Source organism: Rhinichthys klamathensis, unplaced genomic scaffold, assembly GCF_029890125.1.
Source record: "Rhinichthys klamathensis goyatoka isolate OS25496 unplaced genomic scaffold, OSU_Roscu_1.1 h1tg000032l_1, whole genome shotgun sequence".
Classification (NCBI taxonomy): domain Eukaryota; kingdom Metazoa; phylum Chordata; class Actinopteri; order Cypriniformes; family Leuciscidae; genus Rhinichthys; species Rhinichthys klamathensis.
The window spans coordinates 2,493,719-2,518,097 of NW_026606581.1; the positions used below are offsets into that span (position 1 = coordinate 2,493,719).

Below are 24,379 nucleotides of genomic sequence, written 5' to 3' on the forward strand. Positions count from 1 at the left end.
ATTTTTATGTCACCTGAGACGACTCACCTGCAAGAGCTTTAATGCGCGAGCGCTCAAAGAGTCTGGCCGAGCTGTTGTCGTTGTCAAGCTCTTCATCAGACAGTTCGAAGCGGGTGTTGATGCGGCTGTACTGCTGGGTGATTTCAGCATTGTCAAAGTCTGTTGTGGAGGTCATAGTTGCCATCCAGATGCAGAGGAATGAGAGGGACCAAACACCTCAGCGTGCCACACGAACACAAGACAGTGGAATGCCAGAGATGGATGATCTGAAAGGAGAAAGAGATGGACGAGGAGTTTAACTGGACATTTAACTTCAAAAAAGACTTTATAGATATTGCACTGATGACCGTAATATATTTGCATCTCAGTATATTATTTAGACATGTAATACTCGTTCCTAAGGGGCTATTCACACAGAAAACACATTCTGAAACATTAATGGAATGCAAAAGCACATCCTGTGTGCACAGCCCCTTGATGTGTCCCACAAATACACTCTCAGCACACATTATGATTATAAAAGCCTATTTATATACAGTGGGGTCCAAAAGTCAGAGAACCCACAGTAATTGGAATTGGAATGTATAGAGTGCAACAGTGCCCGTCCACTTTTTCAGCGATGTTGTTTTTTCCTTTTATTTCTCCCATAGGGATTTTTTCTTTAAAAATCTTGAAGCATTTTAAGCCATGAACCACACCAACCAGCTACGAGGTGAATCATAACATTGCAAACTTTTGATTTGAAGCAAAAGTATTTGAAAATCGGACAAAAATACAAAGGTACAAGACACTGTGTACTTAACGGCTTTAGTGAGGGAAAGAACTACAATCCCTTGAAGCATTGGAAATAGCATTATCGAATTAAAAATGATGTCGAAATATAAAACTACTTGTTTGTTTTTTTATTGTATCTATATAAACATTATATTTTAAGATATACATGCAAATATTTAAGTATTTCGGGGAGCATAGAGAGATCGACTCGATTACGTCATTTGCGGTGCTTCGTGGGAGTGGGCAGGGCTAAAGAGCACTTTTGGGCGGTTTGCTTGTTTCGACTCTGATTGGAGGAATTTTCTGTATAGCATCATGGGTAATGTAGTTTTTCACCACAAATTCCACTGTTAAACACGGTAATTTAAAAAATAAGTTGGAATAATGCAGGCTCATGGATTCAACAGAAGCAAATGCCATCGATTAACAACCTCATAGCTCACAGTCTGGCAGTCTAAAAATAATTCTTATAAGTCATAATTTCCCTATGGAGAAAATGAATGGAGTTTTTACTTCCGGAACCCAACTGCTGAGCTCTATTTTGAAAGTTAGAAATTTTTCAAACTTAGAAATATTAAACATCGCGTGCTATTTTTAGGTCACTCTTCAATTTAGCAAATTCGTGACACTGATCTTGCTTCCAGTGAAGCACAAGATGCTCTTTGGAACATTCTCAAATTATGCTGGAGAACATTGGTCAACATTTTTTGTTCATGTCAGCTTGAGCGCAACTGTCATTAAAACAAAAGGGAGACAAACCAAATACAAAGAAATTTTGAAATTGATTTTTTTTTTTATGAAATTGATTTTTTGTCCTTACTCAAATAAGTACTGAGTAATATTAATTAACTACATGTACAAGTACATACTATAGAGTTACGTTTAGGGTTTGGTTTACTGTAGGGTTAGTTATGCATAATTTACTGTTATTACTATAGTAAGTACATGTAGTAACGTGTAACTACAGTGGTGTGAATAAGTTATTACCCCCATGCTAAAGTTGCCTAAAAAGAGGAATAAAAAATCATCTTTTGGAAATTGATCTTAATGCCTTAATTAGATGGGGTACTTTCCATAAGATCATCTTTCAATGCAAATCAAACCAGCTATTAGGCTAACTGAAATAACACCATGCCAATCTCTAGGTATGGTGAAGGGAATGTGATGATGTGGGATATTTTAATTCCAAAGGCCAAGGGAACTTTATCAGGATGCATATTATCCTGGATCCATGAAATAACTGGCCTTTAAAAATAAAAATCTGCCTGACTTATGCACCCTGTATTTTAAGGAAGAACATTTATTTATTTATGATACATTATTCATACACAAAGAAAATTGGTGTCCTTAAAGGTTGGATTTTTCCTCATTTTTCTAATTAAGGCATTAAGATCAATTTCCAAAAGATGATTTTTTATTCCTCTTTTTAGGCAACTTTAGCATGGGGGTAATAACTTATTCACACCACTGTACGTTACCTTAAAATAAAGTGTTACCCAACTTTTTACTTAAATTGTTATATTGATAATACAATTTGTAATGGCGTGGAGGTTAAAGTTATAAAAATATAGACTATATTGGACAATATTGTTCTGTTTCTTCTTATCACTTTAAATGCTCGAGCTCGTTACAGCAGGATGGATTCTGATTGGCTGTCAATGTTTTTATCATTCAAAAAAATAAATAATTAGAAAGATACAAAATTTAAACTAGAAAAGATCTCAAACATCATGTTCTCTGTTTTCAACAATAATCTGATAGAAGATTTATGAAGTTACATTATATGGAACTTAAATGTAAGAGATACCCATGATGCACGTATGAGCACATTTGTTGTGGTACTTTTTCGAGCAAACCAGTTTGAAACTGGCTCATTGTCAATCCTCTTATATCCTTTCCTGAATCTCTGCTTGCCCCCATCTATAAAGTGACAAAATAATAAAACTAATAAATGTATTCCTGTTTCCCTTATAGATTGTTTCTCTATACCCTCAGGATTCCAAAGGGCGCCATTTTCAGCACATGTCCTCTAACCGTCAGTCGTAATGAGGGTGTGTATTTGCGCATGCTACTGTGGAATGGCGGGTGAAGGTTAGCTGCTAAGATAGTTCTATCTTTGTGAGGCATGTTGCTCATGTGTAGTCTTATCGCTCTGAACGCGGGGCTGGGCAACCCCTCTGAGCAAGAGAATGCGAAGAGCACCCTTCACAAATTTTCCTACTTCGTCATACACTACGTGATCAGATATTTGCTCGCGTTTTTTCCTTGCAATAACATTTTCTCTTTTCTTTTCTTTTAGTTTTTAGGCCTAATGACATCTGGAAAAGGAACTACCAATGAAAACTATAGCCTTTTGACTAATTTGGGTACATTTACTTTAATGAATGTTGATTAATGTACACTGTCCTTTTTTGAAATAATACTAAAAAACATTGTGGGGGGAAAACGCTTAGCTAAACATTAGCAGTGAACTGCTTCAGACAATCCAAAGCTTCTGCTCTAGTTGGCTCCGAATATCTAGGCCATTAAAAAGCACTGTACCAAATGAAATGCACCTACTGTAATGTTACTGTTTCTAGTCGGGTTAGTGTACTGTCTGTCACAGTGCTAGGGGTGGAGATGTCAATTATAAATATATAATCAAAAATCTATGACAATCAACAGACAGATAAAGAAACTGAGGAAAGAGGAGAATATAACAGGTCTCAGAAAGAGGGATGATGGTGGTTATCTCTCTGTATCAGGCCAGCGCAGGGGGGATGTTATCAAAGAACTATTCTCCACCCACCAGCGGGAAACCCGTTATCACAAGAGACACAACTTTGCTGCTCTCTCTGCGTACGGTGTCTCTGTAATGTGCTCACATCATGCACACATACAGTTTAGGACAAAGTTTCCACTATCTTAACTGAAAGAGAGAGACAGAAGGGACAGCTTTATAGGACTGCTTCACATAAAAAAAGAAAACCATGTCAATGGCATTCCAAACCTGTATGACTTTCTTCCTTCAATAGAATACAAAATCAGAAATTCTAAACAATATAAATGCTGCTCTTTTTTCATATGATGTACACATATAGACCCGGCACTGTCAAGCTCCAAATATGTCAGAAAGCACTATAAAAGTATGATTTGCTTTCTGAAGCCATAGCCACAAGCTTTGTGTGAGTAACAGACTAAAGTTTAAGTTGTTGTCCACTTAAAAACGTACCCTCTGCAGAAGCTCCTAATGGGATAGTTCACTTTTTGATTACCAACATTCTTTAAAATATCCATCACTGACATGATAATGTCACAGTGTGTTTTCGCTCTAATTCTGCATCCAAAGCTGAAAGGGTGCCAGGAAGCCAACACAGCAGGGTATTTCATGCATGTGTGAGGGAGAGGCCGCAAGGTGTGGTACGAATCATGACGCACCCTGTGTACCATGTTACTTTAGGAACAGCTGAACCCATGGTGCTATGGCACCAGAGTATTATTTGTTTTAATTAGATTAAGGAAAGTAAATTGTGGGTTTACACCAACTTAAAGAAATAAGTTTCCAACAACTAATATTCTGCCATGTATTCACACTCATGTCATTCCAAACCCACATGACCTTCTTTCTACTGTAAAAACACAGAGATGTTTCAAAGAATGTTCACTCTGCTCTTTTCCATACCACAATGAAACGAAAACAAAGTGTGACGATTTTAATTTGTGAATGAACTATCCTGGTGCAGTAAGTTAAAGCACAACAGTGATCTTCAGGCCAACAGAACAGACAGTATAATACAAAACTATTCCTGAAATGAACTTTATGGTCATATTGTGAAGTTATGGGCAGTAAGTAATGGTGTTTACATCACAGCAGTTCTCCCTATAAGGTGAAGTTGAAACAAAGAGTAAGACGTAGTGACAGCTGTTTTTCTTTCGCTAATATTGTGAAAGTGCTTTCTTTTATTTATTCAATGAGAAACAAAGAGCAGGCAAATGTTGGAAAATCCAGCTTAAACTGATAGCTTGAAAGATGGTAGCTGGTTTTAGCTGCCCAAACTGGTCATTGACTGGTTGACCATGTCATTATGTTTCAAAATCAAGCTTGACTGCTTTAAACTGGTGGTTTGTTGCTGGTCCAGTGTGGTCTACCAAGCTAATTACCAGCTTGGACCTAGGAGTTGCTCACAGTTTTTATCATTTAAAAGAAAGCAAAGTATGAGAGATGAATGTTGTAATAGAACTGAACTTTCATAAGACAAAAGTTCTCAAAGCAGTTCTGACATTTTTGCATTGTTTTCTATTCAGTGTTTTCTCCTGCTCACACACTGTTCAGTGCTCAACAGGTTGCTACTCTTCCCATAAGACTGCGATACTTTCACAGACAATAATCAGACCTGTCAGTGGGATATTAAACATGCTTTGATATTAACAGATAAACATATTATATAAAATGGGATTAAAACAAAGCAAAAAACAAACAAACAGCGAAATACACCTAATAGGCTATCGAATGACATTGGGAATCCTAACCTGAAGACAGAACCTTAGATTAATACACAGTTTGACATGTAACAAACTTACCTATATAAATGAAAAACAATCCGTTAGAATGACACGCTTCTTTATCGATGTCTTTGTAACTAAAGTCCGTTATTTGAAGGGCAATAATAATCCCATGAGAGGCGGTGAGGTGTAGGTCACGGCGGGGAGCTGCTGAAGGGGCAGGGAGCGCGCGCAGGGTCGCTCATTCTCCTCAGCGCTGTTTGACCCTCCCAAAGAGTTAAAAATAAAGTAGAGAAGCGGAGCACTCGCTGTCTGAGCGCAGGGGACGCGCATTCCTGTCAAGAGTCGCTGCTTTAAATGGCGTTCCCCACCCTTACACTGCCCGCCTCTAGGCCTACATGCCTACATCACAAGCCCTGCATAAATATAAAGCCGCAAAACTTTACTACTAGCGACTAGTGCCAGTAAGGAACTGCGGCCAATTAAAATCACTTTCTTTAAGGATTATTTTACATGGTGAACACTTGTTGTCGTTTGTGCTTTTCTAGTCCTCCTTCCTTAAATGTTCTATTAAAAAAAAAAACTGCACTTGAACAATAAAATATTTGCTAGGCTGCTATAGCCTACCTTTCATTTAGCCTACTGTATCTATAATGTTTAAATGGCAGAGTAGTTAGAGCACTGAACAGAATTGTGAGTAAACATTGCATTATTTTTGTAAAACTATAGCCTATAATTGTTGAAAATACATTATTATGCTTTAAGTTAGCCTGGCTTTAATCTATATTTGTGTTTCATATTTTATACGTTTTAATGCAAAACACTCAGTGAGTGAGTGAATGTTGTAGGCTAATGATTCTTTTTATTTCAAGGAATAATGTATTAAATAAATAAATTATTTAAAGGGATTTATAAGTGAATGTATAAAATAATAATACATTTAAAATAATATATATATTTTTGTTTATGTTAAAATAACCAGAAATAGCCTAAGTAAATTTTGCTAAGTAATGAATTTGCAAATACTATTTGCAATTATATTTTTATTCTAATAAATGAATCAGTCATTTTAATAAATCACAACCTGAAACTTTACCTTGGTTGATTTCAGTTTTATACCCAGAGAAACATGGTAGCATATGGACTGAAATGACCTGGACTGAACTGGTTTGATAAAGTCAAATGGGGTCTGAAGTGGTCTGACAATAAAACCTTCAGTGCTCAAACTCAGGACCTTTTAAACTATTTCATACTTTATCAAAACCAACATCAAAGTTTGTCATTTTATCTATCTTGAGATCTAAAGGCCAATTCACTGCACTGCAGACCAAGTCCGACATGACAGAGTCACCAGATTACAGCACTAAATCTGATTCAGCAGTCGGTGACTCCAACAGACTCCGACAGGGGTGACACACTGATCAGACAAAACCCAACAAAGTGCCTGTTGCCGCCTATTGGCCTTAACAATACCCATATACATAGTATTAACAGATTACATAAAAGCTTAAATACAATTAAAAAAAAATATTCTAAAATTAAAATGGATATCACATACATATATTTTGTCAAAATCATTATGCAAATATATAGTCTTTCTGGGTGTCTTCAGTTAATCACTTCACTTGTCTAAATTATTCACTTGCTTATTTTTGGGAAAGGACAGCAGAAACAGACAGGAAAGCGGTGGAAGAGGGGGAATGGGATCGGTGAATGACCCAGGCCAGATCCGAACCATGTTGTACTGAATTCTTTGATCCACCAAATTATGTCACCCTAAATATTAGGCTCTGTATCGAGCTAATTCGACCTACTCCTAATCCCAATCCCAATCCTATCCCAACCAATACTACAGCACCTAGGCCTACTAGGGACACAGAATTCAGCACTACTGATATGATTAGGCCTTTACTAAAGAACAGACAGACATTTTATTGAAAAAGATTAAATTATACTTACCTGATCACTTACCTCATTATCTTATCTTTTTTTTTTTTTTTTGGTTAGGATTTGTTATGTCAGATCACCACCAGAGGTCATCTTCACCCCACTAATGGCCTAAGAAATAATCTTCTGTGTTTACTGCTTCATTCCAGTAACAAGAAGTGCACAGTAATTCCAGTAGTCACTAAAAATCCAGAAAGATCTGAACAACTTAACTTACAGTTATACATGTAGTGTTGTGATTTCGTACCAGCAAATATCCTGAGGTCAGCCTCTTAACTCGGGATCATACATTAAACATACAGAATATATAGAATTACTGATAAATGAACAATAAACTAATAAACATTTAAACTATAAAGAACTCTCTGTGTACTGCAGAAGAAGAAAACACTTTCTGAAAGTGAACATTTATGCAGAAAAAAATATATTTCGTTTGAAAATATTTCAAAACAATATTGATGTTTTGTTAGAAAAATAATATGTGGGTGTCTTACATTTGGATTGTTTTTGAGCAGTCATGAGTTGTTCTAATAAACATGTTCTAATAAATGTAGTAATAGCATAGTAACAGTAATATTCAAAACATTAACATGTTTCCACATTCACTCATTAATGATAATTTATTGATTAGATACAATATCGTTTTAGTTGAAAAGTGTTTTATAAGCTTATGTTCCACCAGGCTCAAATAGACCAGAGTGTAAAAATTTGATTTTGAATGCATTATGAAGGTTTGTAATAACTTCTGATTTCCAAAACCATTAAAGCTTAATTCATATTTTACACACACACGTGTGTGTGTGTGTGTGTGTGTGTAAACAAAAATATATATGTAGTTCATATGTTAACTATATAAAGTAATTTAGACAAAAATATATTTTTTTGTTCTCTGATGTGGTTTTAACCTTGCACTCAAGTACTTGTTCACTGACTTATCTCTTATTATGAAAGTGAGATCCTTTTAAATACTAAAATAAAGACTGAAAATGAGAAACATGTATAAAAAATGCCAAATGTATTTAATAAAAATATGTTCTGGTTCATAAATTAAGACATTAAGATTTTGGAAGCTCTTGCAAAGAAAAAAGTCATAATGAAGAGACCATTTTAAAACATAAAAACATATAATAATAACATATCAAATGATAAACTATTTTACATATAATAAAACCACCGGTCTTGGTACATTCTACAGTGCTTGAGCAAAGCCTCTCTTGATTACCATGTCAAATTGTAATGGCTTGCAAATCCAGATGTGTGTATAATGTATATAGCTGAAGCCACTGTAGAGCATACCAACTCATATAAAAAATTAATAACATTTGATTGCATTTCATTAAACAGAGAAACTTAAAAGAACATTTTGCATACACAATAAAAAAAATAAAAAAAATAAAAGACAATACTGAAAGTATCAATATCAATTGCTTTGCAGTCAATAAGTTTTATGACAGTCAATCTATTCTATCTCAGCTGATATAGAACTTGTCATAAATTCTGTGTTAGCAATTACACCGAAATTTTGCACAAACAGAAAAACAAAATTATGCTACCCCCAACAAATACTCCACAAAAATGGCGTGTATGGAAGGCACTGTACTGCATATTGCATAAACAATTTCAAAAACACGTCTCTACAGCTGATGAAGTAGCTTAAGACAATGCAATGCATTAAAGGAATACTGTAACACAGTGGATTGTTTAGATATGAATATCCCTTCAATAAGCCAAGCTATGTATAGTGTAATCAATATAAAATTATAATCGTGATAAATGTGTACATAAATGAAAACAAAAATAGCTTTGGGTCTTAGTTTACATTGATCAATCAAAGTATTACAACTTTTTTTTTTTTTAGAATAAACAATACTTTGGCACATGGGGGCACCCCATACAGATTCATAATAACAAAAAAAAATAAAGACATTTGGCAAAATAAATTTGTTACACAAAATATTCATACCATCAGTGCTATGTGGAAAAAGAATCAAGTATAGAGCAAGAACATGAGGTGCAAATCTTTGCAAAAACCTTCAGGCTTTTAGTGTAAGTGCTTGTTGCTACATGTGTAACCTGATTTGTCACAAAGAAAAGAAAGAATCAAGGTCTGCTATGACAGCTGCTTGCTTCCTAGATACTGTATTCAGCAGTCTAGCAGCCAAGGACGGGCTTCCCAAATCCACCTATAGGGAACGATTGACAATTGATTATTTACCATCTCAGGTAACGTCATAGTTAATGGGATAGTTCACCCAAAAATGTCATAATAACTTACTCTTTAAGTTCCACACCAGGGGCCTCATGTATCAACATTGCGTACGCACAAAAACACGGCGTACGCCAGCTTTCACATTCTACTAACAGTGAAATTAACGCAAGAATGTGCGTTCCTCCACGTAAACTTCATGTCTGGCGTACGTACATTTGTTGTGATTTTTGTCCGTTGGCGACTCATTGAGGCAATAAAGTGAAGTGGCAAACATTACACTACGAATTGTTCTATCGCACCACCAGCTGTCAGATATTGCTTATAATTTGTAATTGATAAATTATTTGACATATTATTGTCACACAAGTCTTATTAAAATATTCTATTATGCAATTAAGTAAGAACATATAAAGCATGTGCAAATTGATACAACCCGTGTAGCAATGTGTTGCAATGTGCTACAATGTGTTAGCCCGTGTTGGCTTAACTAGGAATAAAAAATAAACTTCATTAATTCGGTATAAAAATAAACTTCCTATATAGTTAAATAGTCTGGAATAAAAAAATAAACTTCATTAATTCGGTCAGTAAAGATAAAAAAAGAAAGTAATATTTGTATTCAGGAAGGACACATTGAATTTGTTTAAAAGTGACATTAAATGCATTTATAATGTTACAAAATATTTCTATTTCACATTTCTATATCTGTTTGATTTAAGTTTTTATTCATTAAAGAATCCTGAAAATACTATATCACGGTTTCCACGAAAATATGAAGCAGAAGCACATCTGTTTTCAACACTGATAATAATTATAAATGTTTCTTGAACATCAAATCATCATATTAGAGTGATTTCTGAAGGATCATGTGACACTGAAGACTGGAGTAATGATGCTGAAAATTCAGCTTTGATCACAGGAATAAATTACACTTTAACATATATTCACATAGAAGACATTTTCAGCGAAATTTCGTTTCTTGCTTGCTTTAGCCATGTTCTTGCAGGTTTCTTTTGCCAAATTGGACTAATTACCATATTTAAATTAATTTAATTGGGGGTGGAGACTGGGTGGGGCGTTGCGCTCGCGCATGTGCGCTCAATTTTACGTTAATTGGGATGTACAAAGAGAATATGCGTGGGATTCTTCGTACGCAGAGATTCATACATCTGGGTTTTTTTGTGCGTACGCCCATTTATAGCTTTGTCTGTACGCAATGTTTTAGTATGAATTCAACGCAAGTCTTTGTACATGAGGCGCTGAATACAAAAGAAGATATTTCGAAGAATGTCGGTAATCAAACAGTTCCCATTGACTTCCATTGTATGGGGAAAAAAGACTATGGAAGTCAGTGGGGTCCATCAACTGTTTGGTTACTGACATTCTTCAAAATATCTTCTTTTGTGTTCAGCAGAAGAAACAAACTCATACAGGGTTGGAATAACTTGAGGGTGCAAAAATGATGACAGAATTTTCATTTTTGGGTGACTTATTCCTTTAAGCAAGCATAATGCTAATGTAAACGCTCACGAGGGTAAACAAGCTTACTTGTAACAAGTAGATGACTGTGACAACCTCTCGACCATTACGCTGGCTGGGTTGAAGGATCCACGCGCTGGGTAGCATCTCACCACGGATAGTATCCACACTGGGACGTGGCAGTGACTCCTCAAATACAGACTGCATGGCCAGCACCCACATATCATCCTAAAGAAAAGAAGATGGATCAAAATGAATGCGTGATTAAGGTAAGGTACTTTTGGATAAAGCCATTCACAGAAAAGAGTATACAGAACACCTGTTTAGATTCTGTACTGAGGCAGCAGAAGTCCCGCGGCTGTTTAAGCTGGCAGTTGGATATGTCCATCAACAAATAGACTGATTGGAGAGAAAGACAGAGACAAATACAATCAGTAAAAGTACATTTTTGCTTTTGCCTGCATTTGAAGGCAAGTTGTAATCGTTACCTCTCTTACCTATTAAGCCCGCTGTTCACTGTATGGTTTTTCAATGAGATAATGTAATGACAGATTGTGTACAATGTGAACAGTGTTTCATGTCAGACATCTAGCCACGATTAGCCAGCATTAGACTAGCCAGCGTTGGCGAACCAGTCGCACAAACAGCACTGCGACACAGACACAACTCACGGGTATCGTATCGCACACAGGACAAGCCATTCTGTACTTGTGTTCTCAAGTTGAAGGCGACAGTTGAATCTAATCACCATACAGACAAAATTTCACTTTAAGAATGAACAAAGTGGCATTGGTTTGAGGTTCGGTGTCAGCGCAACAGAAAACATTGCAATCCATAGAAAACTATATGTTCGAAATTCATAAGTCCTATTGGTTCTTCAGTGCACACAAGAGCTGTAGGAGCTGTCACAATGTAGGAGTGTGATTCAAATTTTCTGACTCTGCCAGAACTTTGTCAGCATCTAGATTCATCAAGCACATGTCATACTAGGTCAGTGGTATTCAGTTAAAGTTCCAAGAGGTCCAGTCTATATATTTCCTTCCCAGCGGAGGTCCAGAACTTTTTTGGAACAGTTATACATTTCCATCAGGGCAGCCATAGTGCTTTGTAAAAGACTAAACACTTAAAATAGTCATTAAAGATGAGAATCTTGGGCCCTGAGAGCCAAAGCAGTGATGATTTTTAAGATTTTTCCCCAATATTACCAAAAGAAGTAAATATTTCTCCCAACTGGATATGAATATAAAAAGGTGAGATCAGATGTTTTATCAGGCTATTATTATTATTTTATATTTATTTATTTATTTATTCATTTGTTACATTTAGACACCTACGTGTATGGCACATAGAAAGCGTTGGGACTGAGAGAACATACTGGGGTCCAGGGTTTACCTCTTAAGAAAAGTATGGACCATTTTTATATTTATCTTAAAGGAGCTGTATGTAAGATTGTGGCCAAAACTAGTACTGCAATCACTGTCAAATTACTGTAGAGTGGTGTATCCCCTCCCCCTCCTCCCTGACTCGAGGTTGCCAGATCGGCTGCAGGATCCAGCAGGAACGTGACGAGCTGCAGCTGTGGTAACTAGAGCAGAGCTGGCAACCCGGATGCCGCAACACTACTGACTTCGTGATTGGTAGATAGGTGGAGGGTGGAGCATCAGACCAAAACACAACATGACAACATCAACATCAGTTGAGGGCTGCAACTGCACTTTTTAAATGACAATATCCTGGCCAGACTACTGTTGTCAGTGATATAAGTATTTGAAATGTACATGATTTCTTAATGTCTAGTGACATTTCAGGGCCATTTTATGATTAATTGAAATAAATTTCTTACATACAGCTCCTTTAAAGTAATAAACTACTAAAAACAAACACTGTACATAATCTAATAATCAAAGCTCTCATCATGAGCACAAAACAAAGTTAACTAGTAATTTCATAGTTTTTTGTCTTCCCTTGCCATCTCTAAATAATTTTCTAAATTATAACACTGTTTATTATGAAATGCTCTTAATATGCAAATTAATAATGCTAAATGTATATGGGGGAAAAAACATCTAAAGGTGCCACACGTTAACTTGTCACAAACCTGATTAAGTTAAATGGTCGGAGTCATCTGTATGACAGTTAAAAATAATTGATACATTCTCATTTTCTGCTGCATTTTAGCAAAAGTATCTATTTTGCTGCGCACCATGTTTCTGCTACTGTTCAAATATCAGTGTCATCTGCAGCTTTTAATGTGACGCTTTATGGGCCCTATTTTAACGATCTAAAACGCAAGTGTCAAGCGCAAAGCGCAAGTAACTTTGTGGCCGGATCTCGGCGCTGTTGCTATTTAACCGGCGGGATAAATGACTCTTGCGCTCGACGCAAATCTAAAAGGGGTTGGTCTGAAGTAGCTTCATTATTCATAGGTGTGGTTTGGGCGTAACCGGAAACAAACCAATAAGAGCGTCATATCACATTCCCTTTAAGAGCATGATGAACGAGGTGTGCTTGTTCCATGGCGTGATACTATTATAACGGCGCATTTACCAGGCGCGCTTCAGAATCGGTTCACAGCCGAGGAGATCAATGTTCTCGTCAGGGCCGTAAAAGAAAGAGAAGTGACATTGGGGATGGGACAAACCCACCCAAATTAGCTTTGGTTAAAAATGCATATAATAATTTGCTTTATGCCTATTTTTCCCATCGTCATGGACACAACAATGATTTGATTTCCCTCGTGTTTTAATATTTTTCCTTATAATAATGTATCATTTGCAAAAAGTAAAATGCATCTGTGTAGATGAGAGAATCATCCACAGTGTGCGCGTTGTTCACACTCTGTATTATGCCAAGCATGCGTGCTTAAAATGGCATCTGAATGTACGCGCAACGCGCCGTTTTCTGGCGCGTTTTCTGCGCAATTGTTTTCTGGAACTGCAAAATAGCACCAGGGATTGTTTGCGCCGGAACACGCCTCCTTTTTTGCGCTGAACCACCCAGGGAGCGCAAGTTCATTCCCTAGTTTGCCGGCGTGTGTCTGTGGAGGGAAAAGTCCGCTTTGCACGGGTGCAAAATACGAATGATACATGCGTCGGTGTACAAAGTCAATTGCGCTGGGTGCAAGATAGGGCCCTATGTCTTTAGCAGGAGAGAGAAGCAACACGCATGGAGCGGAAAGGGCTTGAATAAAGCGCGTATCGCTCTAGATAAAAATATTACAGGATGTACCACCAAAAGGTCATCATATTAAACAACCCTGAGCACTTGTGGTGTGTACCGCTCCGTTGTTATGACACACTGTTTACTTTAAACTGTAGAACTTGTAAAATGCCAAAGGTATGTCCCGTGGTCTGAATGGAAACTCCAAGCCGGAGTCCGGAACCGGTTCCCTATTTGAATACCACTGTACTAGGTGATCAAAAACTCACGAGTTTACCCTAAGACAACAGAAATCCTTTACGATCCCAGAAATTTGTCTCAGATAGCAAAATCGTACAGTGTACACTGGGATTTACCTAGTTGTGTGCATTCGTCCAGTGGTCGTGTCCAGGCAGATTTAATAGACTCGTGGTAGAGGTGAGTCTTTGAATGATCTCGAACTATACACCACAGACTGGCCAAAGGTCTCTCCAGCTCTACTGCTCCAAGAAACCCGTGAGCTGAGGGTCTGGAAGTAGCCTTGTGAAAGACTTGAACACCTCTCTCCACGCCTTGATGCCTTGGGAGAAACGGAACTTGAGGACGGAATCCATGTAAAAGATTTATACATGCACAATATGTATATTAGTGTACCTCCAGCCAGAAGCTGCTTTCCCAGCCAGCAAATTCCTCGCATTACCTCCAGAGGCCAAATATACCTAAAAAAGACAAGTAAGTCCATGAAGTATTTCACATTGACACGCTCTTGCATATTTTGAAACTTCAGTAAGTTGGAGTAGCATACTTCGGAGAGAGCACTGGCAAGAGTGCAGTCTGCGATATCCTGATATGAAGTTGATATAGACGAGGGAGAGCCAAAGGATAGAGTGCGTTGTCGAGCACAGGGAGGAGGTGATGGAGTAGAGGAAGACTCAGGCTCATATCCAGTGACCGATGTCTCCAGGCTGACATCTAGAGATAATAGTGGATCTGATGAATTAAGTGAATTCGAAGCATATCCCTTGGGTTTCCAATTGTTTATGGGTTATTGCTCACCCTGGACTGACAGCCATCTACGCTGAGCTTTTGAAGTCTGCAACGGGATCATAGGAGGTCGAGTCCTTGCTTTGAATTCTGAGGCTCCATTTATCTGAGGAATGAGGTGAAGAGCTTGAAAAATAGCTTTCTAAATTAAAATACACTTAAACACACTTTTTAGTGTGGTGCCTTACCTGTATTAATGGTGAGGTAATGTCTTTCAGTATGGCAGCATTGCTGCTGTTATACCCTGAAGTGGGCCCTGAGGAAAGACTCAGGTTTGAACCACTACATAAAGTACTGTTACTAATGCGTGTGCGAAACAGCAGGTCATCCTACGTAAGACACAAGGAGAGAAGGAAAGAAAATATGAAACGATTTCTAAATAAGACAAGGCCAGCAATACTTAATAAGAATTAAGAATGATCAAGTGCCACTGACCTTGACTGCCTGCGAGAGAGCTTGCTGCTGTATTCGTCTCTTCTCCTGTTCGGCCCTCTCACGGAGTCGATCTCGTGCACGGGCAATCTCTACTCTTGCCTCCTCGCGGGCTCGGCTGTAGTCACGCAATAGAAGCTCAATATCAGATGGACACTGACCCTCCCGCCTTGGTGGATCAGGAACTCTGGGGAAGAACATCTGGTTTAGTATATAGAATTATAGAATATTATCTTTTGTTTAATGCATTTCCAAATCACCTGCTGGTTTCGACAATCTCTTGTCTGAGCTGCTGCAGATATTCCTGACGTCTGCTAGGCAGGTCTGAAATTCTTCGAGATTGCTCCTTCTCATTATTTATAGGGATCCGATGCTTACTGGGACTGAGACTCCGAGCACGACGACACATCTGGAGACGGGCTTCTCTCTCTTTTCTCAAACTGTCAATGCTCTTCCTATGCCTTAGACAGAATAGAATTCCATTCATAACAATCTCTGTAAACTAAAGGTGCTTTCACATTAGGTTCAGTTTCTTAGTTGGTCCAAACCAGAGTTTGATTGTTCCACTCTCCCCCTGCCCCCACTGGATTGTGTACACACTGTATTTTTTTTTGTTTTGTTGTGTTGCTACTTAATGACTACACAGGAGAAGACGGTAAAATGCATAGAGTTTGCTCATCTCAGTTTTGTACTTTGATTTTAGGGAAAAATCGGGTCTATTGGAGACGTCAAATAGATTTCTTAGGCGTGCCAAAAGAACACCACAGACACAGTACAATGAATCAACATGGGAAAATCTCACAGTAAAACAAGCAGCTGTGCAAAATATGATCCACCGGTGATTTGCCAGATGAGAAGTTTATCTATGTATAATCTTTTTACTCTTTTAATTATTTTTATAACTGTATCCACTGTGCGTCCGACTGATTGCACTGTATTCCTCCTTTTGATTCTAAACTGAACTCCAGTGGCACTGAGAATTGGGTAAGAGACAAACATAAATGACTTAATTGGGGAAATTGAGAGATGAAACCATGCTGATGATGTAATTAAACTCGGGGTTCTGTGGGGTGCGGACTGGATCGATTCCGTTCATACAGGGAAAAATCTGGGTCTATTGGAGACGTCCAATAGATTTCTTAGGCGCGCCGAAAGAACACCACTGACACAGTGTAATCACCATGTGAGTAAAACTGGGAGCTGTGAAAAATATGATGCAATGTTTTTTTTTGCCAGATGAGAAGTTTATCTATGTATCATATTTTTACCCTTTTTATAACTGTTTTAATTTTCCTTGCTTTTATTTTGTGATTATTTTAATTCCTTTCTGTGTAAAGCACTTTGAATTACTACAGTGTATGGAATGTGCTATATAAATAAACTTGTCTTGCCTTGCCTTGCCTTTTGAACCTTTGATTTTGTTTTTCAAAGCATCAACACAGAAAGTTACTTACATCTATCTGCTATAAATGTATTGCAAAATCAAATTCTGCTGGAGTCATTCACATCATCCAAACAAACCAAATTCTGACATCAAACAAACCCGGGTACATGCCAAAAGTGCTAGTGTGAAAGCACCCTAAATGTCAACTGTCAAAGATTATAATATAACTAAAGAAAGCAAAACTTTAAAAATGCAGAACATTGTAATACTTAAAATACCTAAATCACAGATTATACAGACCTGTTAAGGAGCTCCTGTTTGTTACAGGCTGAAGATACTTCTTTAGAACCAGACTTGAGCATTTTAAGCAGAGTGTCTGTTTCCCCTTGGCCATAGTGCAGCCTGGCCTCTGTGAGTTCAACAGTCAGCTGATGAGGGCTCAGATCCAGATGTACAGATGCTAAAACCTGTTCACGTTCTTTCCTCAGCTTCTCAATTTCTTGTGTTCTCCTATCCGCTTTCTCGGATGGCTCTTGTCTATAGACAGCACTAGGGCTTTGTGACTCCATTGGCTGGCGGTAACTGGGACTGAGCCTTGTGTAGTGATGTCCAGTTGGTCTGTTTATTTTACTAAGCGTTGATGGTGCCTGCTGACTGATGCCAGACCAGTTAGTAAATTTATTGTGCATGGGCAGATCATCAGGGATCCACTGATATTCTCTGAGCATGCTGGTCTCTGCCAGAGGATTGATGCTGACCAGAACATCTGTGTTGCAATCGCTTGGCACCAGAGACATCACATCATCTTCCTGCGGTTGCATTGTACTTTGATTCGAATGATCCCAACACTTTATTATATACTCAGATGATCTGTGACTCAACTGGCTTTTCACAGCTGAGAAATGAGGCCTTTCTGAAGTTTCCAATTTAGATGGTCTAACTTGAACTGAGGATGATGCAAGTTGGACACCAATGGTACTGCTTGAAGGAGAGAGGGAGATTCTTTGTAGGTGAGATGGAGAACAGTTAATAGTGGGTTGACTTATTACTCTGTCCTCAACTTCACGAGAGTATTCATTTCTCTCATTTTGCATACATTTGCTTCGGGGAAAGACGTTATTTGAGTAGTCAGATCCATTTAGATTTGGACAACTAAGGTCACTCTGGTTTTCAAAGGTCACAGATGATACTGATGTAGACATTGTTTTTGCATTTTTACTGTGAAGGTTCTCCTGAGCTAGTACTATATTTTCATGTTTAGACATTTTATGACCTTTTAATTGCATGTTGTATACTTTTGAACATTGTTTCTCTGCGATATGTTGTCCCTCAGTTGTCTTATAGTTTATTAAACCATGGGTTGTTTTTATTTGTCTTTGCTGGGTGTTTCTTGCAGCCTTCACTGTAAGGATAGGGGAGCATGCACGATCCATGAGCATAATGTGTTTATTAAAGCATGTCCTCTGGTCTACATTTCTGTGATAAGTCTGATTATCCTTTTGCTTTATATGTGAGTGTTTCTTATAAGAATGATCTACAGTGTCACCTTCAAAAGCTTCCAAAGTGGAGGAATCCAGATTCGGCACAATAGTCTCTAATGAAAGAACCTTTTGGGGAGGAATCTGAAAATTTTGACTGTCATTTCCCTTTGAGCCTTTGGGATGTAAATCGGGCAGGCTTTTAATTCTTTCAAAGGCTTGTTCATTTTCTGCATCACCATCTAGCTGGGACACATTGCAAATATCTGAGCCAATCACTTTGACAATAACATTTACTTCATGGGACGTAGCATTCTTTGACACTGAAGCATTCTCTGTCTGGACCCCAATATCCAATGAAGTTTGTGTACAACTGTCCATCTTGTGGTTGTTGCCAGAATGCACAGTAGAAACATGGAAACAGTGTTTAGGACAGTCATATTTTGGTGGCCTTTCTCCTGTTCGCATACACTGTATGTTCCCCAGAAGATCAGAGGTGTTGTGTATCAGGTCAGAGAGATGTTCAGACATGTTCTGTAGACTTGCCCATGTGGTTGGGGCACTATTCCCCGGTTTGGACACTGGTGTCTGGGTGCTGCTTCTTCTGTGACGGCTCTTTCTTTTAAGGTCCTTATTAACCTCAATGGTCTGTGTGCCATGATCACACCTGCTTGGACTCGGATGTTCCCGAGATTCATACTCAGAGGAGTAGACCAGGACTATTTCGTCAACTTGACCTGAACTGTGGCGTAACTCCTCTGAGGCACCACTGTAAGAGTCACATTTCAATGCAGTTAGGGTCTGCTTATTTGAACAACAAGAGGAATAAGTAGCATCTTTCAGCAGAGGCTCAGAAGAAATTTGATCTCTAGAATATCCATTACCACTCATTGTGCTAGAGAGCCCTTTATGATTTACATAAGTGCTCAAATGGGAACTGAAAGGTGGGTCCTGAATATTTAGACCATTGTCTACACTACAGCACCTGGTCATATTCTTGTTGGAACTATTAAGTGGAGAGTGTTGGCAGGATATACTAGCAGCACTTCCAAAGACCTGCTTTTTGGGGACTGCTGTTTTCACCCCTATAGTAGTTCTTGTATGAATAAATGGGTTAATATCACTTGAAGCAAAATGCATTGCAGAATCCCTTGTCTGTGTTTGTGTCTTCTCAAGTGCATGTGCATGGTCTTTCACACAAACATCTAAAATATATTTTAAAGAAGCATTCATCCTGAAAGTAATGTCTTCATCGCCCTTTGAATTATTCATCTCTGTCTTTTGCATTTCTTCAGTGGAACCAAGCTCTTGTTGACATGCAATTGTCTCAATCTCTGCTTCCCCACGTAAGGAAACTCCAAACACAGAGGGTGTAATTCCTGTGTTAGGCTGCTGGGTATATCTCTTTTTTGGTTGTGCTTCTAATGATCTTGGACTAATTCTTGAAGCTAAAGGAATGCTTTCGTTATGTGGAGGCTTTTCGTGTTTGCCAAGGACATTTTGTCTGCTAGCAAGCAGGTTTGCCTGTGAAGAAGGTTTGGTATGAGAAACATGACTTTTAGATCTGGTACTCTCATCTGAGGATAAATCAGGTGTAGAATCAGTGGATGAACTTGGAGGTGCCATAAAGTGGGCCCTTCTGCTTCGCTTTTGTTTTCCTTTCCGTCTATCATCATTGCCAACAAAATGTTTTGTAGCATCTGATGTTGTGCAATTTTCTCCTCTACCTCTGTCTGTAGATTTACATCTGTTATAACAATCCTTTGTATTTTGACTGCAAGGAGTCGGTTTTGTGCTGTGGCATACCTCAACAGTTGATGAGGGATTGGCCACAGATTTATCAGGTTTACAAGTTGACTGGTGACTTGACTGGTGATTTTTAGGCATATATGGATCTTGATTTTTCATTGGTTGGTAACCAAAACTTTGAATCCCTTTGATGTAACTATTGTTATACTGAGATTTAATCACACATTTCACATCATTACTTGTGCAGATGGACTGATTCTCTGATTGTAGATCCTTGTCAACTTTTTCAATATCACCGGTTTTAAGCACATTGTGCATTTGTGGTCTTTGTGATGCCTGATGGCGTAAATCTGAAATTGTAGGATCTTTTCTGAAATCTTCAGAGTAACTGTTAGGTATGTGCTCCACGGATCTTACTCTGTCTTTATCACTACTACTACTGATAGTAGTGGTAATGTTTTCCAAGGAATGTTTAGAACAATTTTTATCTTGGCTTACAAAACCGGTATCTTTTCCAAGGTTTCCTGGACCAAATTCATAAAACGCTAGCTTGCTTAAAGGCCGGGCTTCAGGAGCAGGGTAATTCTCGTCCACTGCTGAATGGTCATGTTCCATACTTGATGTTGTAAAATTATATGAACGTGTTTTGTTATTTTTTACCTCTGAATTAGGTAACGTTATAGCACTGTCTTCCATGGTTTGCTGACATGTGTTAGCCATATCACTATCTGTCTCTTCAGAGAGTAAACCTGAGACTGTATGTTTTACTGTTGCTTCGGTAGGTAATGACACCTGAGGAATGTTGCATTGACTGGACATTACAGGAGTTGAGATCTTCACAAAACAGTTTTCACTCAGTGAACATTTGGTTTCATTCAAAAGTCTTGAATGCCCATGTGTTAGTGGTTTATTATCAAATTTGTGCATTTCCATTGAGGTCGGCACACTTTCATTTTGTTTTGTTTCATTGTTGACAATCTGTGCATTCAGATCTTTCTGGACTTTATCTAATCCATTTGTCAGCTTAAGAGATGGAGTAGCTTGTGCATACATGCAGGGTGGCTTTTGAACAGGGTTTGAAGCATCAATGTACTTTCTTAGTTGGGTGCATACAATAATGTTCTCTCTTGATGTATTCAACCCAATAATAGTTTCCTTAACGCAAGACAACACTGATTCACTTGAATTTACTCGATCTGTGCTCTGTGCCTCTATAGTACAATATGGTACGGACTCCACGTTTTCGTTAATATATCCACATTTAGGACTTTCTTGTTCTGCTTTTCTCTCTGTCTTCCTCACAATAAACTCTTCCGTGCCATTAGAGTTACTACTCATAGTCAAAGAATGTCTTGATTCTGTTCCATTCTCCAAGTGCACAGTAGTGTTGTCCGTATAATTGTCTGATTTTGCCATACGTGAGAAATGCTGGGAATTACTATTTTCACCATGTCCATCCTGAGTACTTTTGTAATCAAATTCATAGTTGTTTGTCTTGGACTTGAAATCATCCAGTTTAACAAAAGAAGCGTTTTCTTTCTTTGTGTCCAACTCGTGATCTTCACCACAGCCTTCTCTCAGAGACAAATTAAAGTGTTCTTTCACCACCTCTGATATTTTATCATTAATTGCAGAGTTGCTCATTTGAAAATATCTGTTATTGAATGTCTTTCTCTCCAAAATCTGAATTGCATATTTTGTATCCTCTTTACAGTTGTCATTAATGTTTTTAATCTCAGGACTCCTAGAGGATTTCAGGCTATCACAATTTGTTGGTGTCAATTCACTATCGAATGTACTGCTGTCATTTCTAAAAATATTGATGTGATCTTTGCTGAATAAATCCTTGTGAGCATCACTAGTTGGTGATGCACTTTCCATTTCCTTCTCTTTAAGCTCTTGATCAGAGTTTTCCATCTTAGTGAGCAAATTTTCCAAAACAGATAAATTTTTTACTGATTCACTGTTGATAGTTGAACAAATAGACTGTTCCTGATTCATATTTAAGAGTGTTGTCTCAGTGTCTGAAACATCATCATTTTTCTTTGATAGATTCATATTTCCCACAAAGCTTTTCATTTTACATGTTCCAGTGACTGACTCATTCCCCAACTGGACACAAAAGCGTTCACCATCTCTGCCAAAACTATTAACTTCTTCATCATGCTTTTCTGATTGTTCGATTGTCAAGGCATAATTTTTGGTATCTTTTATGCAAGCCATTTCAGTGCACTGTTTTGTGTAGAAACAATTATTTTCTTCATCATCCGTGGTTTTGCCATGGTCATTGCTTGCATTGATGAGTGGTTCATTTAGAATCGGTGTTGCTTTTGAGTTCTTTACTTCTGGATCTCCTGCATTGTTGTATGTTGAAACCTGATAACCAATTGTTAGGTTTAAGTTTGACTTCAAAGAAGAATCCTCAGGGTACATTGGATACGATGATGGGTTTTCCTCACTATTATGTGAATCTTTCCTACTCAAGTTAACTGGTAAGCACTTTAAAATTCTAGTATCTGTTGAGATGTCACCATCTTTGGAACAAGAGTTAGTCACCAATGCTTCAGTCACAATGGGATTCAGTGATTCATATTCAGTGGTTAGTTTATTTGTGTATGCTACCCCATCTGGTTTGATATCTGTAGAATCACACACTGTGTGAGTTATACATGGTTCTGCATTGGTAATCAGCTTCTTAAAATCCATCTCCTGCCCTAAAACTATAAAACTAGAATTACTCTCATTGCTATCAAACAACAAGGTATTCTCAAAGGACGTGTTATTTTGTTCTTCAAGTGTTGCATTTTCATCCTGAGTGGAGACAGAGCGAGGTGAGCTCTGGCTTTCTGAGACATTCATGTTGTCTGACAGATCCAGACTAGTAGAGCCTTGGCATCTACTTCTCTGTGTGTGTGGATCCTGTTTTAGCAAGTGTCCTGAAGCCCTGATGGTTCTGGGACTGTCTGCTGCATCAGTGGATGACCAAGCATCAGTAAGAGCAAGAGGATTCTCTGTTTCTCTGATACTGGCACCACTACAGGGTCTAGATTCAGACGCTTGACAAGAGCCTTGGCCATTCATCGGTTTCAACTTTTGACTACCATTTAGGCTCCAGAAAACCTCTGCAGGTACATCTTTGGATATTTTCATCTCCTCTTTATTGCCGATTGACTGAGAGCTGAATGACGCCGATGACGGATGTGAGGTTAAGTGGCTTGGAACTTTTTTAAACCTGAGCACTGGTCTGGCAGTTACATGCTTTCCACTTCTCTCCATAACAAGAGAATCTTGAGACATCCGACTGTCTTCACTCTCAGCTTCACTGGAATCATATTCCTCTTGCTGAAGCTGCTCAGACAGAGCTGTAGCATAAGCTGACGACAGCGAATCCAATGAGAAAATACTATCACAATCTGAAGAACCATTGGGATCCTCCCCACCACATTGTTTCATCCACCCAGCTGCTTCTTTTTGCACTGCAACAAATTGCTTGGTACTCGTCAGAGCTTCTGCACTATGCCAGTGCCTTGGTTGCTTATTTTTTAGTGAGCTAAGCTGCTCCAAACTTTCATAAGACATTGTTGATTTGATGGGGCACTGTTCCTGTTTTTTCTCGAGGTCTTTCACAGACTTATTTTTGTTTGACTTCTCATTTAATTGACATATCACTTGGTTAACAGATTTCACACGTCTATGTCCCTTCGAGCCTGATGGTGGCTTGCGGAAAACTTTTGCCAAGGCAGTCCTGAACCCAGAACCAACAGAGTGTGAAAAAACCTTGCGGATGGTCTCTAAACTTTTATTTCCACCTTGAGATAGACTCTTTGTTCCCTTAACAGTAGTTTTCTGTTTTATTATAGGTAATACTTTTCTAGTGCTTTTGGTGTTTGAATCCAGACAATGCTTGTATTGGTCACTTGTGCTTTTCTTGACTAACAACCTTGAGGAAGCAGTTTTTGCTTTTTTCGCTTCAAGTGAATTTGCATCTTTTAAAGGGCTTTTGAAGCTGTCTGAGAAACTGGCCCAACTTGAGGAAACTTGGTCATATCTTGAGGGCATTGTGTTTGAACGCCGTCTGATCTTTTGATCTTGGAGACATTCATCAGATTCCCATTTAGTGGGACAAGCTAAGCCACCTTGAGATGCTGTACACTCAGAAGATGTATTCCTTTTAAGGAATTGGCTGTTTGGAGAAAAAGGAAAATACATTTTTTTAAGTAAAAACAAAATATACTGTTCTTGGTGTAATGATAGTGATTATTA

General features: G+C 38.1%; 3 protein-coding genes across 4 annotated transcripts in view; all 3 read right to left on the reverse strand.

Annotated features, from left to right (window-relative positions):
- The window catches only part of sptb (spectrin, beta, erythrocytic), a 36,798-nt gene extending 31,215 nt beyond the window's left edge, over window positions 1-5,583 (reverse strand). The window contains exons 1-2 of one of the 2 annotated variants that reach the window (XM_056245558.1): window positions 5,335-5,583; window positions 28-266 (exon numbers count right to left, since the gene is read on the reverse strand). In XM_056245558.1, the coding sequence (XP_056101533.1) occupies window positions 28-184 (157 nt within the window). In that variant the 5' untranslated portion in view covers window positions 185-266; window positions 5,335-5,583. The remainder of the gene's footprint in view (window positions 1-27; window positions 267-5,334) is intronic. The other variant, XM_056245557.1, reaches the window with a different exon arrangement.
- A 3,554-nt stretch (window positions 5,584-9,137) lies between these two features.
- On the reverse strand, window positions 9,138-20,228 carry LOC130080241 (stAR-related lipid transfer protein 9-like). The gene is made up of 12 exons (XM_056245559.1): window positions 19,591-20,228; window positions 17,190-19,542; window positions 15,766-15,966; window positions 15,509-15,692; window positions 15,262-15,402; window positions 15,086-15,179; window positions 14,835-15,001; window positions 14,684-14,748; window positions 14,407-14,609; window positions 11,211-11,290; window positions 10,961-11,119; window positions 9,138-9,386 (listed from the first exon to the last, which is right to left on the reverse strand). Exons 1-12 carry the CDS (start codon window positions 19,991-19,993, stop codon window positions 9,285-9,287), a joined length of 4,152 nt encoding a protein of 1,383 aa, XP_056101534.1. The 5' UTR covers window positions 19,994-20,228; the 3' UTR covers window positions 9,138-9,284.
- Window positions 20,229-20,318: 90 nt separating this feature from the next.
- LOC130080311 (stAR-related lipid transfer protein 9-like) overlaps window positions 20,319-24,379 on the reverse strand; it is a 38,186-nt gene continuing 34,125 nt past the window's right edge. Inside the window, exons 22-23 of the mRNA XM_056245668.1 lie at window positions 21,064-24,299; window positions 20,319-20,323 (exon numbers count right to left, since the gene is read on the reverse strand). Of these exons, the coding sequence (XP_056101643.1) occupies window positions 20,319-20,323; window positions 21,064-24,299 (3,241 nt within the window). The remainder of the gene's footprint in view (window positions 20,324-21,063; window positions 24,300-24,379) is intronic.